The following is a 15,394-nucleotide window of genomic DNA, read 5'->3' as shown; positions in this document are numbered from 1 at the left end:
ATATAGTCCCAATAATATAGTTCAGTAGTAAATCCCGGCACTCACCAGCATCATATCTTCAAGGTTTATTAAACATCTATAAATCGTACGAACAAATAGCAGGACGCGTTTAAGCAATCGCCACTGGCAGTTGAGAAACTCGGTTGCTGAAACACATCCTGCTATTTGTTCACACTTATAATTTATGGATGTTTAATAAATTATGAAGATCATGAAGCTGGTGAGTGCCGGGATTTACTACTGAACTATATTTGACAGCAGGCATCACACGGCCAGAAAAGAGTCACCACTCCCCTGCCCATGATAGACCACTTTCTCTGCATGCGGTGATACCTGTCATACAAGCATAAGGGGTGACTTCTCCAAGTAATGAGTTCTCCAAAGCTACACTACATCCCAACGTACACAAGAGACTGCTGGAAGCAACCCGCCTGTATGTCTGTTATACTGTTAGGCTGTATTTAGTTGGATTACACAGGGACAGAGGATTTTTGTGATTTTTTTTTTTTTTTTTGGGTCTTTTTTGTGATATTTGTGTTGTGCATCTTTATCAGCAAATAAACTCACTTATTCACCCCAGCTTTTCCTGTCTTCTATGTAAAAGGCTTTTTAGGGCCTTCTATACCTGCAGGCACTTAGGCGACCTTTTGCTGATGTGTTTCTTACTGACTCATATGTTATATTCAAAGGAGGATTCACCTTTAGGCCACGTTCATACACTGTATTTTAGCAATAAACAACGGCCGTTGTTTTGACAGTGTGCGATTACAGTAAACTGTATGGAACAACGGACGTAGTTTATACACCCTATATACACTATGGCTGTTCTTCTCTGTGGCTGCACAAAACAATTGACAAGTCTATTTTGTATGGCTGTACAAAATGGTCTGTGCTTACAGTGTAAAGTACAGCTCCGGGCCATACTTTACACTATAGTCTATGGTAAATTATAGTGTGGGCACACCCCAATGTGCCCACATTCCAATTCAAATCCAAATGATGTTCATCCTGCCAATACTGCAGTAACAAACAACGGCCAATGTTCATACCCCATGTGAACATGGTTTTAGGCCGCATTCACACATTTCGTGTTCCGCACAGAACGCGGACGTGAAATGCCTGTAACGGAGTGTCCCCCGCCCGGGCTGCATCTGTATGAATAAGTGCCATGCTGTAATGACAGAGCTGTGTGACTGCTTCACTACAGCATGGCGCATATTCATACAGTTCCCCCACTCCTAGCATCTTATTGCAGATGCTGCCTGGGCAGGGGGGGGACTCCGTTAAAGGCCTTCCACGTCTGTGTTCTGTGCGGAAAACACAATGTGTGAATGCGGATTTAAGCTGAAAACTCACACAGCAGTTTTTTGGAATACTGCCACTGCAGCTTTTTTTGCCAAAATCAGAAGTGGATTTAAATGGAATGGAAATGATAAAGGAAGAACTTCTCTTTTGTGTTGGATCCTCTTTTGTTTTTGGCACAAAAACTGCAGTGGCAGTATTTAAAAAAACTGGCATGTGAGTTTCCAGCCTTAGGGTGCGTTCACACCTACCGCATCCGCAGCTTATTTTTCCGCGGAAATCCGCAGGTCTGGTAGTGCAGATTTCAACCTGCGAGAAATCCGCATATGTGTGCGTTTTGCGTTTTTTCTGCAGCAAGTTTATCGCAACTGAAATGTCAGTTTAAAATGTCTCTCATTCTAAACGGACATTTCAGTTGCAATAAACTTGCTGCAGAAAAACCGCAAAACGCACACATATGCGGATTTCTCGCAGGTTGAAATCTGCACTACCAGACCTGCGTATTTCCGCAGAAAAATAAGCTGCGGATGCTGTAGGTGTGAACGCACCCTTAAAGGGGTTATCCAGCGAAAATCTTTTTCTTTCAAATCAACTGATATCAGAAAGTTATATAGATCTTCCCATACTTATCAGCTGCTTTATGTCCTGCAGGAAATGTTTTATTTTCAGTCTCACACAGTGCTCTCTGCTGACATCTCTGGCCAAGACAGGAACTCTATCTCAGTTTTCTATGAACCCCCATAGAAAACTTCTCCTGCTCTGGACGGTTCCTGTCTCGGCCAGAGTTGTCAGCAGAGAGCACTGTGTCAGACTGAAAATAAAACAATGTTTCCTGCATGACATGCAGCAGCTAATAAGTATGGGAAGACTTGAGATTTTTTTTAATAGAAGTAAAATACAATTCTATATAACTTTCTGACACCAGTTGATTTAAAAGAAAAGGATTTTCGCTGGACAACCAATTTAATCCCCAGAATGAAAGTCCCGAAATAGGTCAGATTATACAGGGTGTGCAAAGATACTCATGTTTGCAGCTTATTTAACCTTTCTGGTGGGAGTAAGATAAACAACCTACATTCTACAAGGACCTCTGGCAGGCACAAATGTGTAGTCAGGCCTAGCTAGAGCAGGCATGGGCTTTGGCCCTCCAGCTGTTGCAAAACTCCCATAAAGCTTTGGCTATCCAGGTATGATGGGAATTGTAGCTTTGCAACAACTGTAAAGCTGAGGGATCCCCATGCCTGATCTAGTGAGACAATCTCCATCCCTTTGTCATCGAGGTGTCACAGTTACCAGTGCAGAGAACTGGCTAATCAGCTCATTAGGGTGCCTTTACATGCCAGATTATTGAAGCCAAAGCCAGGAATGGATTTGAAAAGAGGTGAAATCTCAGTCTTTGTTCATAGTCTGTTCCTGGCTTTGGCTTCAAAAGTCGGTCAGATAAATCTCTCTGTGTAAAGGCACCCTTATGCTGCGTTTACACAGAACAATTATTGTTCGAATTTTCGCAATAACGATCGCATTTGAGCGATAATCGTTCCGTGTAAACACAGCAAGCGATGAGCGAAAAATCGTTAATTTTGATCTTTCAACATGTTATCAAATCGTCGTTCGTAAAAAATTCGCAGATCGTTCCGTGTGAACAGTCGTTCGCCGATTTAACCAATGTATGAGATAGGCTTAAGCGATCGCAAAACGAATTTTCCGTACGATATATCGTACCGTATAAACGCTGATCGTTATGGAAAAAAAATCGTTACTCCGACATCGTTAATTGTACGATCAGGCCAATTATCGTTTCGTGTAAATGCACCATTAGTCTAGTGATCAGCAAATATAAAACAGCTGGGACTGGTCATTCTTCTTATACACAGCAGGAAAGGTGGTCAAAAGTAAGTATATATATATATATATATATATATATATATATATATAATTTTTTTTAATAGCCTACTGAAGTGCTGCCCTAGGACCATGAGTGCCTAATGGCAACTACAGATCTGCCTCTATAGAGTTTCAAGGAAAGCATCAGAAAAGTAAATGGTATCACACCAGTAGTCACAACCCCACCCCCTTACTGACATGACCTGGATGACCATATGATAATGAGGTCACAAAACCAATGTCTCCTCCTCATCCCAGCAATACACAATGCACCCCTTTATTATATGCTGTGCCCCCTGCACTACACCCTCAGTTCATTATAATGTACTCTGCTCCCCCAGCACCTAGGTAAGTCTATTGTGTCTGCAGCCGGCGTCCTTCTGCGCATGCCTACTGCTCCTAACTGCGCGTGCCCTGTTCACAAGGTGGCGTCTAGTTACTATAGTAACAAGGATCTGACATCACCGGCAGTTAATCGATTGGAACTACGTTTCCCATGATGCACCGCGGGTACCGGAGCCAGCGTCGGGCCTTTGTCCGGAGTGAAGAGGACTAGGGATTGTGCGGCGGGTGGTCGGTAACGCAGGCCGGAGGGGGACGGAGGAGTGCCGGTATGGGGGTGTAGAGCCGTGCGGGCTGGCCGCTGGAGGGCGCTGCGCCTGTGCTGTCATTGTGTTCCACGGACGAGATGCTGCTGTCTTCTGTGATGTGGACGCCGCATTCTGATGTAGACCCAGCCGCCGCAGAACCTCACTGAGCAGCTGACGATGGACGCGGAAGCAGGCTACACATTATTATGGCATCAATGAAGAACCTAACTCCTTTAACCCTTTAAGTGCTGGACAGGTTTTTCTTTTTGTATTTTTTTTTTAAATTCTCCCCTGTGGGTGTTATGACGTCAGTGTAGTCACATGACCAGGGCCCCTCCAGTGTGCTGACCTGCTGCAGCAGAGTGCAATCTGGACAGTAAGTGATATTCACATGTAAAGGGCATTTCCATTATGGTTATTCTGTAATGTCTGATTTCTTGGGTGACAGCGATCTGGGCGGTCTATGTATGTAACATTACTGGCACTGCAGCCTGTCCACCAGGAATGGGGGTCACTGGTGCATCTACAGCAGGGTCAGCACCACCGCTACCACAGGAATGGGGGTCAGCGCCACCGCTACCACAGGAACGGGGGTCAGCGCCACCTCTACCACAGGAACGGGGGTCAGCGCCACCGCTACCACAGGAACGGGGGTCAGCGCCACCGCTACCACAGGAACGGGGGTCAGCGCCACCGCTACCACAGGAACGGGGGTCAGCGCCACCGCTACCACAGGAACGGGGGTCAGCGCCACCGCTACCACAGGAACGGGGGTCAGCGCCACCTCTACCACAGGAACGGGGGTCAGCGCCACCTCTACCACAGGAACGGGGGTCACTGGTGCCTCTACAACAGGATCAGTGCCACCTCTACCACAGGAATGGGGGTCAGCGCCACCTCTACCACAGGAATGGGGGTCAGCGCCACCTCTACCACAGGAACGGGGGTCAGTGCCACCTCTACCACAGGAATGGGGGTCACTGGTGCCTCTACAACAGGATCAGTGCTACCGCTACCACAGGAACGGGGGTCAGCGCCACCGCTACCACAGGAACGGGGGTCAGCGCCACCGCTACCACAGGAACGGGGGTCAGCGCCACCGCTACCACAGGAACGGGGGTCAGCGCCACCGCTACCACAGGAACGGGGGTCAGCGCCACCTCTACCACAGGAACGGGGGTCAGCGCCACCTCTACCACAGGAACGGGGGTCAGCGCCACCTCTACCACAGGAACGGGGGTCAGCGCCACCTCTACCACAGGAACGGGGGTCAGCGCCACCTCTACCACAGGAACGGGGGTCAGCGCCACCTCTACCACAGGAACGGGGGTCAGCGCCACCTCTACCACAGGAACGGGGGTCAGCGCCACCTCTACCACAGGAACGGGGGTCAGCGCCACCTCTACCACAGGAACGGGGGTCAGCGCCACCTCTACCACAGGAACGGGGGTCAGCGCCACCTCTACCACAGGAACGGGGGTCAGCGCCACCTCTACCACAGGAACGGGGGTCAGCGCCACCTCTACCACAGGAACGGGGGTCAGCGCCACCTCTACCACAGGAACGGGGGTCAGCGCCACCTCTACCACAGGAACGGGGGTCAGCGCCACCTCTACCACAGGAACGGGGGTCAGCGCCACCTCTACCACAGGAACGGGGGTCAGCGCCACCTCTACCACAGTAACGGGGGTCAGCGCCACCTCTACCACAGTAACGGGGGTCAGCGCCACCTCTACCACAGTAACGGGGGTCAGCGCCACCTCTACCACAGGAACGGGGGTCAGCGCCACCTCTACCACAGGAACGGGGGTCAGCGCCACCTCTACCACTGAAACGGGGGTCAGCGCCACCTCTACCACAGGAACGGGGGTTAGCGCCACCGCTACCACAGGAACGGGGGTCAGCGCCACCTCTACCACAGTAACGGGGGTCAGTGCCACCGCTACCACAGTAACGGGGGTCAGTGCCACCTCTACCACAGGAATGGGGGTCACTGGTGCCTCTACAACAGGATCAGTGCTACCGCTACCACAGGAATGGGGGTCAGCGCCACCTCTACCACAGGAATGGGGGTCAGCGCCACCTCTACCACAGGAACGGGGGTCAGCACCACCTCTACCACTGAAACAGGGGTCAGCGCCACCTCTACCACAGGAACGGGGGTCAGCGCCACCTCTACCACAGGAACGGGGGTCAGCGCCACCTCTACCACAGTAATGGGGGTCACTGGTGCCTCTACAACAGGATTAGTGCCACCTCTACAACAGGAATGGGGATCAGTGCCACCTCTACAACAGGAACGGGGGTCAGTGCCACCTCTACAACAGGAACGGGGGTCAGTGCCACCTCTAAATGGGAGTCAATGCCACTTCTGCAACAGATTGGGGGTCAGTGACACATTTCCACCAGAAACTGTTGCTGTGCCACTGCTCCACTAGAATCGCCATCTTTCCAACAGGAATGGGGTCCATGCCATCATCCTCAGAGACAAACAGATCTGCTTCCTGACCTTCATACAGTGACCGGCTGGGTGCACCTGTCTAGTCCAGAATGTTGTTTCTGACAATATTGATGTCTATCACCTTTGGCAGAAACACACAGGCTACAGAGTAAAGTATTTGTGGAGGTCAGTTTTGGAGGGTGGTCCGACCTCATAACATTTTATAGACAGTTTTTTATACAGCAGTCAACAAAATGAGTAAAACCTTATCCATCCACTTGTGTGCCAAGGCTTCCCTGCTCCCCTACCTGTCCCTGTGATTCAGTGCTGACATGACGGCTGCAGCGGTCACATAAGAGATGCTGACCCATCACCTTACAGCCAGGGGTTGCCTGTGCACATATGTCCACACACCATGTCTTTGCTGTGATTTCAATATTGTAATTCCATTTTTTAATTCACTAACACCTCCTAATGTGTATTTTACAATATCCCCCTAACCTAATACTCATACAGTGGAGAAGAGGAGTTCTATGACTCCACCATGCTGCTGCCTCTGTCATAATATAGCGCAGCTTCATTCCTGTGTGGTCTTCTCCTCCACAGCCTGTGTGTCATCTCTCCTGTGTGCAAACCATATACACACTCATACTGCCTATATGTGGGAATCCTCCTCCCCTGCAGATCCTTCTCTCTTTACACTCATACTGCCTATGTGCCTCCTCCCCTGCAGATCCTTCTCTCTCTACACTCATACTGCCTATGTGCCTCCTCCCCTGCAGATCCTTCTCTCTTTACACTCATACTGCCTATGTGCCTCCTCCCCTGCAGATCCTTCTCTCTCTACACTCATACTGCCTATGTGCCTCCTCCCCGGCAGATCCTTCTCTCTCTACACTCATACTGCCTATGTGTGCGTCCTCCTCCCCTGCAGATTCTTCTCTCTATACTAATACTGCTTATGTGTCCTCCTCTGCAGATCATTCTCTCCATACACCCATACTGCTCATAAGCCCGAGCTCTGGCTGTGGCTTATCTCTATCAGAACAATGGGGTCGGGCAGTGATTTTCCATCACTTATTAGTAAGCAAAAATGGTAATTTTGTTTGCTTTGCGTAAATACTCCACCTTGTATTAGCAATATATACTGTATGTAGTGTGGGAGAGACTCCCGGAGAATGAGAAAACCTTGGGCTGTACATGGTAAAGATAGGAAGGCAGATCATGTGCACACTTGAGCTTCTGTCAGAGAGGAGTTTGCAGAGATCAGTTCTCATCTCCTGCTGTTTTTGTTTACCAGGCTGATTGTCGGCAAATCCTAGAGACTCAGGAGTAAGGCCATACTCCCAAGACCAATGTAATTTATGGACGATGGAGATGGAAAAGAATCATATGATGGAGAGGATCCTGAGCCTTGTCCTGGAGATCGTCTACTTGCTTATCGAAGAGGTGAGGGCTTTGGGGATTTCGGCCAAGATAAATATTGTGAAATGCACCTAGCGCTTTGGCCCTTATAATGACATTACTTCTTCCGGTCTTAGCAAAATGGTCACAAACCTTGCAACAAACTGCATTAATTTATAAATGAATAGTACAAACAACTATAAGAAACTTTGTAATGTATGTAATTGAAGAAAATGATTTTTCTCCACTTATCAGGTTCTTTATTTTTGATTCTCAGCTTAAAGCGAATGTACCATGAGTACATTCTCTTTAAGTTTTGCATATGGATAGAGCGGGGGTTTCCTCCCACTGGGGACAGGCCGGCCCACCTCCAGTGCTTCACCCCCAGCCGATGCCCGTATATAGAACGGCGTTGTGCTGCGGTTCAAAAAAAGGACGCTGTTCTACCCATTTGCAAAACTTAAAGCGAATGTACTGATGGTTTCATTCACTTTAAACTGCTCATTATTGCTCGATAATGTCCCTTATTTGTAGTCTTAAAGGAGAAGTCCGGCGAAAAGTATTGTATTGCCCCCCCCAAAAGTTATACAAATCACCAATATACACTTATTACGGGAAATGTACATAAAGTGCTTTTTTCCCTGCAATTACTACTGCATCAAGACTTCACTTCCTGGATAAAATGGTGATGTCACTTCCTGGATAACATGGTGATGTCACGACCCGACTCCCAGAGCTGTGCGGGCTGTGGCTGCTGGAGAGGATGATGGCAGGGGGATGCTCAGTGTCCCTCCAGTGCCCTGTGTCCCTCAGTGTCCCCCTGCCATCATCCTCTCCAGCAGCCACAACCCGCACAGCTCTGGGAGTCGGGTCGTGATATCACCATGTTATTCAGGAAGTGAAGCCTTGATGCAGCAGTAAGTGCAGGGAAAAAGCACTTTATGTACATTTCCCGTAATAAGTGTATATTGGTGATTTGTATAACTTTTGGGAGGCAGTACAATACTTTAATAAAAATTTTCACCGGACATCATTGATAATTAATATATATATATATATATATATATATATATATATATATATATATATATATATATATATACACACACACACATCTATTCCACCTTAAACAAGCACATCTTAATGGTATTCGTACCTTACCTTAAATTCTCTGCTCCATTGTTTCTATGGGATTTTTTTTAGACTTTTTCACCGTTCTTAAAATGTTTCTTCATATAGGATTATATCATTGTGAAGAAGTCTGGTGACAATGTGGTGTACAAAAGAAGTGCCCAGAGCCCTGATTTGGATTATGATGAACCCTTAGAGAGGAATAAGAAAAACAATATGGTGGCCGATCTTACTAAGAAGGTCCTGCAGCTTCTGACTGGAGAGGTGAGCATTGCTGAGGCCTTATCCACATTACATAAATGTTCTCCCCCTTGTGTATACATGCAGTACCATCAAAAAGTTATTGATACATATATCGCTGCATGACCATAAGCTTCAAACATAGCCTATGTGTGACTAGATTTAGTTATCTCTACCTGGTTTTTTTTTGAGTTACAACAAAAAATAGTATTTGTAGTAGTTGATGTATATCAGTGTAAAGTAAAGTAGGGAACTTTATCTAACTGGTGTAAAGTAGAATAGTCTTAGTTGCTCCTAGCAACCAATCAGATTACACCTTTCATTCCTCACAGATTCTTTGGAAAATGGAAGGTGGAATCTGATTGGTTGCTAGGGGCAACTAAGACAATTCTACTTTACACCAGTTTGATAAATCTCCCTCATAGACTTTTCTTATCCGATAAAACCTTTAAGAATTTTGAGGGGTTTGGTTGTCTTTGTACTATAGTTGTCTACAGAAGATTGATTTGATCTGGTTATTTGACTCTCTGCCATGTTATACTTACAGTCAAACGGTGTCTTCAGTGATGATGTGGATTGTAAAGAAGCACAGAAGAAAGATGAAGCGGGTGATGAGTCTGTCTCTGAGAGTAAGAGGTTTTTGCTGGCATGCATTTGACTTTGGAGTAATAATATAACACATATCCAAATCTAATGGTTATTTGTGTAGGCCCTCCATCGTGTCTTATCCACATTGTAGTAAATAGAGATACAATAAGCGAGTGACACATAACGTAGATACTCTATAGTGGAAAACACCAATATTTTAAATTATAGTTTCAAAGGAAACTCAGCAGGGTCATACATTCGAACCCACTGATAGGTACCTGTACTGGTGGAGCTGCACATTCCAGCACCGGTCTTCCTATTTCTCTTGTTTTCCTATTGAGTGATCCGAATTAAAGGAGAACTCCAGGCAGAATCTTTTTTTATGACATAAGCAAAGTTAGACAAATTCCTAATGTACACTAGTTATGGTGCTATTTCCCTCAATTTAGTAGATCAGGCAGGCTTCAACTTAAAAAAATATATATATACATATACTGCGCCCTCTGCTGGACCCTTCAGGTGTATCGACCGTTTCGTGATGTCAGTTTTTTTTTCTGAGAAATTAAAGCGTGCCTGATCTACTAAATTGAGGTAAATAGCACTTTATGTGCGTTTCCCATAATTAGTGTATATTAGGAATGTGTCTAACTTTGCTTATGTAATAAAATATAAAAAAATCGATTTTGCCCGGAGTTCTCCATTAAATATGGAAATTAGTCTGATGCACTGGAGGGCAATCCTTAGTATCCTGCCTGCACTGTACCACCCACCTGTGATTTTCTACGTCACCTCCTATGAACCTTCCTACTCCTGCATCGGAGATAGACATGACTACTTATGCATAATAGGAGGGGACATAAGCAGTAGTGGATTATAATAGGGGCGTTCCGGGCGGGGCCCTGAGCTCCTGGGGGGCCCATGACCACCCAAAAAGACTTATACTTTCAGTGGTGTCCTGTCTCCTGGCTACACTTCCGCCATGATTTGCAAAAAATCACTGTTTTTAATGGCAATTTTGCACAAATCAGGACATCATGACATTATCTATACTGTACTATGAACGCCAGGCTAGTGCCGCCATAGTTAGAGTGGGGTGGGGGGGCCCAGGCCTGGTGAACAGCCCGGGGCCTATGGTAAAGTTAATCCGCCCCTGGACATAAGGGATGATGGGCGGGCGTGACACTGAGCACTGTGCTGGGGCATGCCCCCAGTGCACCAGAGAATTTTGCATAGTATCTTCAGATCAAACTACAGGAAAACGGCAAAACAAAGAGAAATAAGAAGAGCGGCGCTGGAATGTAGGAACCTGCTGATAGTTATAGTTAAAGTATATGCTTTCCTATATTTAGTCTAATTTTCTGATGCTTCATTAAACACACTTTTTCCCCCCAATAGAGTCATCTGCTGTAATCTCTGAAACTCAACCCACCTCTGGTCCCCTGCGTCTTAAAAAAGACAATGTCGATGACCCTCACGAATTCTCTATGACCTTGTGCCAAGATAGCGCAACACAGACGGAGGCAACCAGCTCTAGTGAGGATGGACTTCTCCCTGAAATTTACATACATGTTCCCATTGACCAAACAGAATATTTATCTGTTTGCAAGAGAGGGGGCCCATCATCCAGCGACCCGGCATTCATTGCTAGTAACATTTGTAAACCTTTGATACAAACAGTGGTACGTGGCAGTACGGAGGAGAATTTAATGACTGGATCTGCTGATCCTAAACCCCCAGCGACTGAATACAGAGTTATTAAAATTAAGGAGGAACCTGTTCAGTGGGAAGATGATGATTCCAGAGTAATTGAACTGCCAATACAAATTGAGCATTCACAGATTCGACCTAGGAGCAACGTCTCTTTATATCCCGAAGGTATTATAGAGCAAGCACCAACACCCTATACTACCATGCAGATTAAGCAAGAGCCAGACTTGGACGAGGAGGAATCTCTCATAGAGACTGGCATATCTGTATCAGTAGAACAGTCACAAAGGCACTTCATACTAGCCCAGGGTGCTGAAGAGAGTTTCAGGGACACGGACATCAATACCGGCTCTGATAATTCCCAAATAGATTATGGCTCTACTTTTATAAAGGAGCAGTACTATGAAGATGAGGAGATGCAGATGAGTACTGAAGATATACCAGCTACCCAGTTATACCAGGAACCATATATGGAGGAGATTACATATGAATACTATTCAGCTCATTCCAGCAACTTACACCAGAAAACAGACAATCCGGACAAACCCTACTCGTGCTCAGAATGTGGAAAGTGTTTTAAGTATAACAGTCTTCTTCTTCACCACACTAAATCCCATCAGAAGAAGCCGCTGATATGTTGTGAATGTGGGAAACAGTATTCTTGTAAGACAGAGTTCGATATACATCAGAGGATTCACACTGGTGAAAAGCCTTTTGTGTGTTCCGACTGTGGGAAAGGGTTTCGGAGGAAATCTCACATGCTCCGCCACCAGCGTATTCACGGAGATAAGGAGATTTACCCTTGTCCAGAATGTGGCAAGTCTTTCCATCGGCAGGATGTCTTGAACCAACATCGGAAAATACATAAAACCAACCAAGTGGAGACATACAGTCCTACCAAACAACCTCAACCCCAAAATCCCTTTACAACCTATGATAAGATTGAGAGGTTTTCATGCTCCGAATGTGGGGAATGCTTTCATGATACCTCACAACTTGAGGAACACAAAGTAGTCCATGCAGGGGAGAAGCCATTTTCTTGCACTGAGTGCGGCAAATCCTTTCGTTTTGAAGCCCTTCTAGAGTTGCACTGGGGTAGCCACATTGCTGCAGTTTCTTGTCCTGAATGCGGAAAGAGTTTTGCAAGTCAGAGTCTTCTTAACCACCACCTGAAGAGTCACGAGGGAGCAAATGACTGCATTTGTTCTGAATGTGGTAAAGAATTTCCTAGTCGTTCTCAGCTGGTTGACCACTACAGAACACACACAGGGGAGAAACCATACATGTGCCCTGATTGTGGGAAGTATTTCCGTAGGAAAGCGCACGTCGTTAGGCATCGCAAAATCCACAAGGGCAATAAACCATTTTCCTGTCTAGAATGTGGAAAGTGCTTCGAGAATCAAGAATTTCTAGAACGACATGCAAAGATGCACAAGAAAAAAAGGCCATACATCTGTGCGCAGTGTGGGAAAAGTTACACCAAAAAGTCTCATCTTGCCAGACATCAGAGGACACACACTAAACACACTTGTCCCAGATGTGGAGAAGGCTTCCAGTATTCTGCCCTCTTGAGTCAACATATGAAGCTTCATACTGGGAAAACGGACTTGGAATGTCCATGTTGCGGGAAGACCTTCACTTCAGACGCAGCTCTGCAAAAACATCAGAAAACCCATTCAAAAGAGAAGTCTTTCATCTGTGCCGAATGTGGGAAAAGTTTCACTTTCTTTTCGCTCTTCATGAGGCATCAGACCACACACACAGGAGAAAAGCCTTTTGAGTGTCCGGACTGTGGAAAACGGTTCACGCGAGATTCCCATTTGGTCAGACATCGACGACTGCACGAAAACCCATAAGCTATTATCCTTGTGATATGACTAAAAAAACACTTCCCTGGATCCGTTACCGAGTCCAAGAAATGTATTATTTATTTAGTGCTTTTATATTATTTCATAAATGTTTCTGGAATGTGCATGGCCCTTTAAACTATAGATTTGATTCCACCTTCTTCTGTTTGTTTGTAATTTTATATTGTCAATGTTAAAAAAAAAAAAAAAAAAGGAAAAAGACTGCCTTTAAGCTGATGCGACAAGCAATCCAGAGGGGTTTCAGTTTGGTTATGATCCCATTGACTTAAGTGTTACTGTAATAATGGAAAAGGAGCTGGGTTAGACCTCAAAAACTGAATAAGGTGGGTTTCACGATTGGCTGCATGGACAGGAGAGCAATCATGGGGGTTGGTGCAAACGCCATTACCCTATAGTTGGATGACCAGCTGTAGTAGCAGCACAGAAAAGGAAGAATTACTTCAGAGGGAAAAGAGCAAAACTATGTGCCTGTCCTGGGAGGGTTTGGAAAGTATCCATATGGAAGAGAAATCCAGTCCTACCATCTATTAGTTCTTCTGGTATCAAAGCAGTTATCTCCTCCACTCTATGAATATGTGCAATTTCCACAATGCTTCAGGGCGGGAGTGAAGGGTAAGATATGTCGATTTCCAGAATCTTAGTATCACGGCTTTAGTGATCTGGGACCAACTGAGGAGAACAATAAGGTACTGTATACCAATTGTAAAACTAATATATTGGGCCTTAGTCACAGTGGCAGCTTTATGGGATTGGTAATTGGGTCTGCAAGTACTTTGCCTAACACCTTTGTTCACGCTCTACAGTAAGAGGAAAGCTATAGCAACCTATGCAAGAGAAGTTTATATATATGGTGAAATTTCACGCAGTGCACACTTAGCTGATGGGTATAGAAGCGTGAATACTCAAGTATGGGGTTTCACAATGAAGTTAAGCATGTCATCGGGGTGGCGTGAAAATATTATGTTTGCATTAGTTTAAGGGTCCCATCACCTGGAAGGACAAAGAGATGCGCAATACAACTACACGTTGGTTTCCGTTTGATAGGTGAAATACCCAAACATTCCAAATGTCCCTGTGGTTCTAATGAAGCAAACATGGATGGTCAAATCATGGGATCAATTCTACCCAATATTCATTGAGTTGTATGTAAGGAACCATTCAAGTCCTAAACTGCATCCATCAGAACAACCCTCACTATGTCTGTAGCTGGCATGAACTTAAAGCACCATCACTCATTGAGTGGAGTACTTTAGGGTTATTGCCACTGCCGAATGGCATACATAGACATCATAAGTAGAACCTCCCTGGTGGCACAAGCTGTAGAAGCAGATCTTATTGAATAGATGGTTGTTTGTAGAATTCTTTATGTTGTACAGAAATATACCATTAGAGATGGCTTTGGATCAAGAATCTTCTCCAGATGAATGTATGTGCTGGTGAGTGACCTGTAAGAAAGTTATAGAAAATAAACCCTGTTTTTTCTATGGAGTTTGTCCTGATTTGTTGCTATGATACATGATTAAAAACAAGTTAAATAAGAGGCTACAGTGCATGTAAATTATCCTTTACGGTGAAAATAAGACCATGGAGCTTAAAGGGGAAATCATTCTAAAATCTCTCTATAGACCTGTCACAAATATAAAGAATATGAGAGAGAGAGAGTTCTGAACTTATTCAGCACCAGAAGTCATGCAGAGACAAATGCACCTTCGTTTTGACTGTCCAAATTTCAGACACTGAAATCCACATTTCTTCTGAATGGTGCTTGCAGAACCATAGCTCTCTAAGGTGCTGGAAATTAATTTCAGTAGAACCACAAAGGTCCAAGTGTAATATCTGGAGTACAGATACTTAAAGCAAATATACCATCAGTACACCCGCTTTAATCTTTGCACATGGATAGAGCGGCACCGACGCGGAGAAGCTGGTGTTGTGGTCCTTTGTTTTGAATCGTAGACCAGCTTCTGCGTATGGCGTAGTTCTATTCCTGGGCGCTGGCTGTAGGTGAAACACTGGAGGCGGGCTGGGCCGGCCCCAGTGGGAGGAAATCCCTGCCCCTCTATGATGCAGCTCCATTGATTCTATTGCTACTGGCTAAACTGTAATAGAGCAGAAGGAGCTGAGCAGATTGATATGTATCTTTATGAGAAAAGATTCAGTATAACATGTAATTTATTGATTGAAAGCTCTGATGTTTCCATGTCCAGTCCATTGAGTGACACCGCCCACTGCACTCCTTG

General features: G+C 45.4%; 1 protein-coding gene across 1 annotated transcript; it reads left to right on the top strand.

The window, feature by feature from the left end:
- The first annotated feature begins 3,640 nt into the window (after positions 1-3,640).
- On the top strand, positions 3,641-14,638 carry LOC138799622 (oocyte zinc finger protein XlCOF6-like). The gene is made up of 5 exons (XM_069981062.1): positions 3,641-4,152; positions 7,517-7,665; positions 8,860-9,015; positions 9,539-9,620; positions 10,975-14,638. The coding sequence occupies exons 2-5, from the start codon at positions 7,588-7,590 to the stop codon at positions 13,140-13,142; spliced, it is 2,484 nt and encodes an 827-aa protein (XP_069837163.1). The 5' UTR covers positions 3,641-4,152; positions 7,517-7,587; the 3' UTR covers positions 13,143-14,638.
- Positions 14,639-15,394: the final 756 nt, after the last annotated feature.

This window comes from Dendropsophus ebraccatus, chromosome 8 (assembly GCF_027789765.1).
Source record: "Dendropsophus ebraccatus isolate aDenEbr1 chromosome 8, aDenEbr1.pat, whole genome shotgun sequence".
Lineage (NCBI taxonomy): Eukaryota > Metazoa > Chordata > Amphibia > Anura > Hylidae > Dendropsophus > Dendropsophus ebraccatus.
This window is presented reverse-complemented; position numbering and strand designations above follow the sequence as displayed.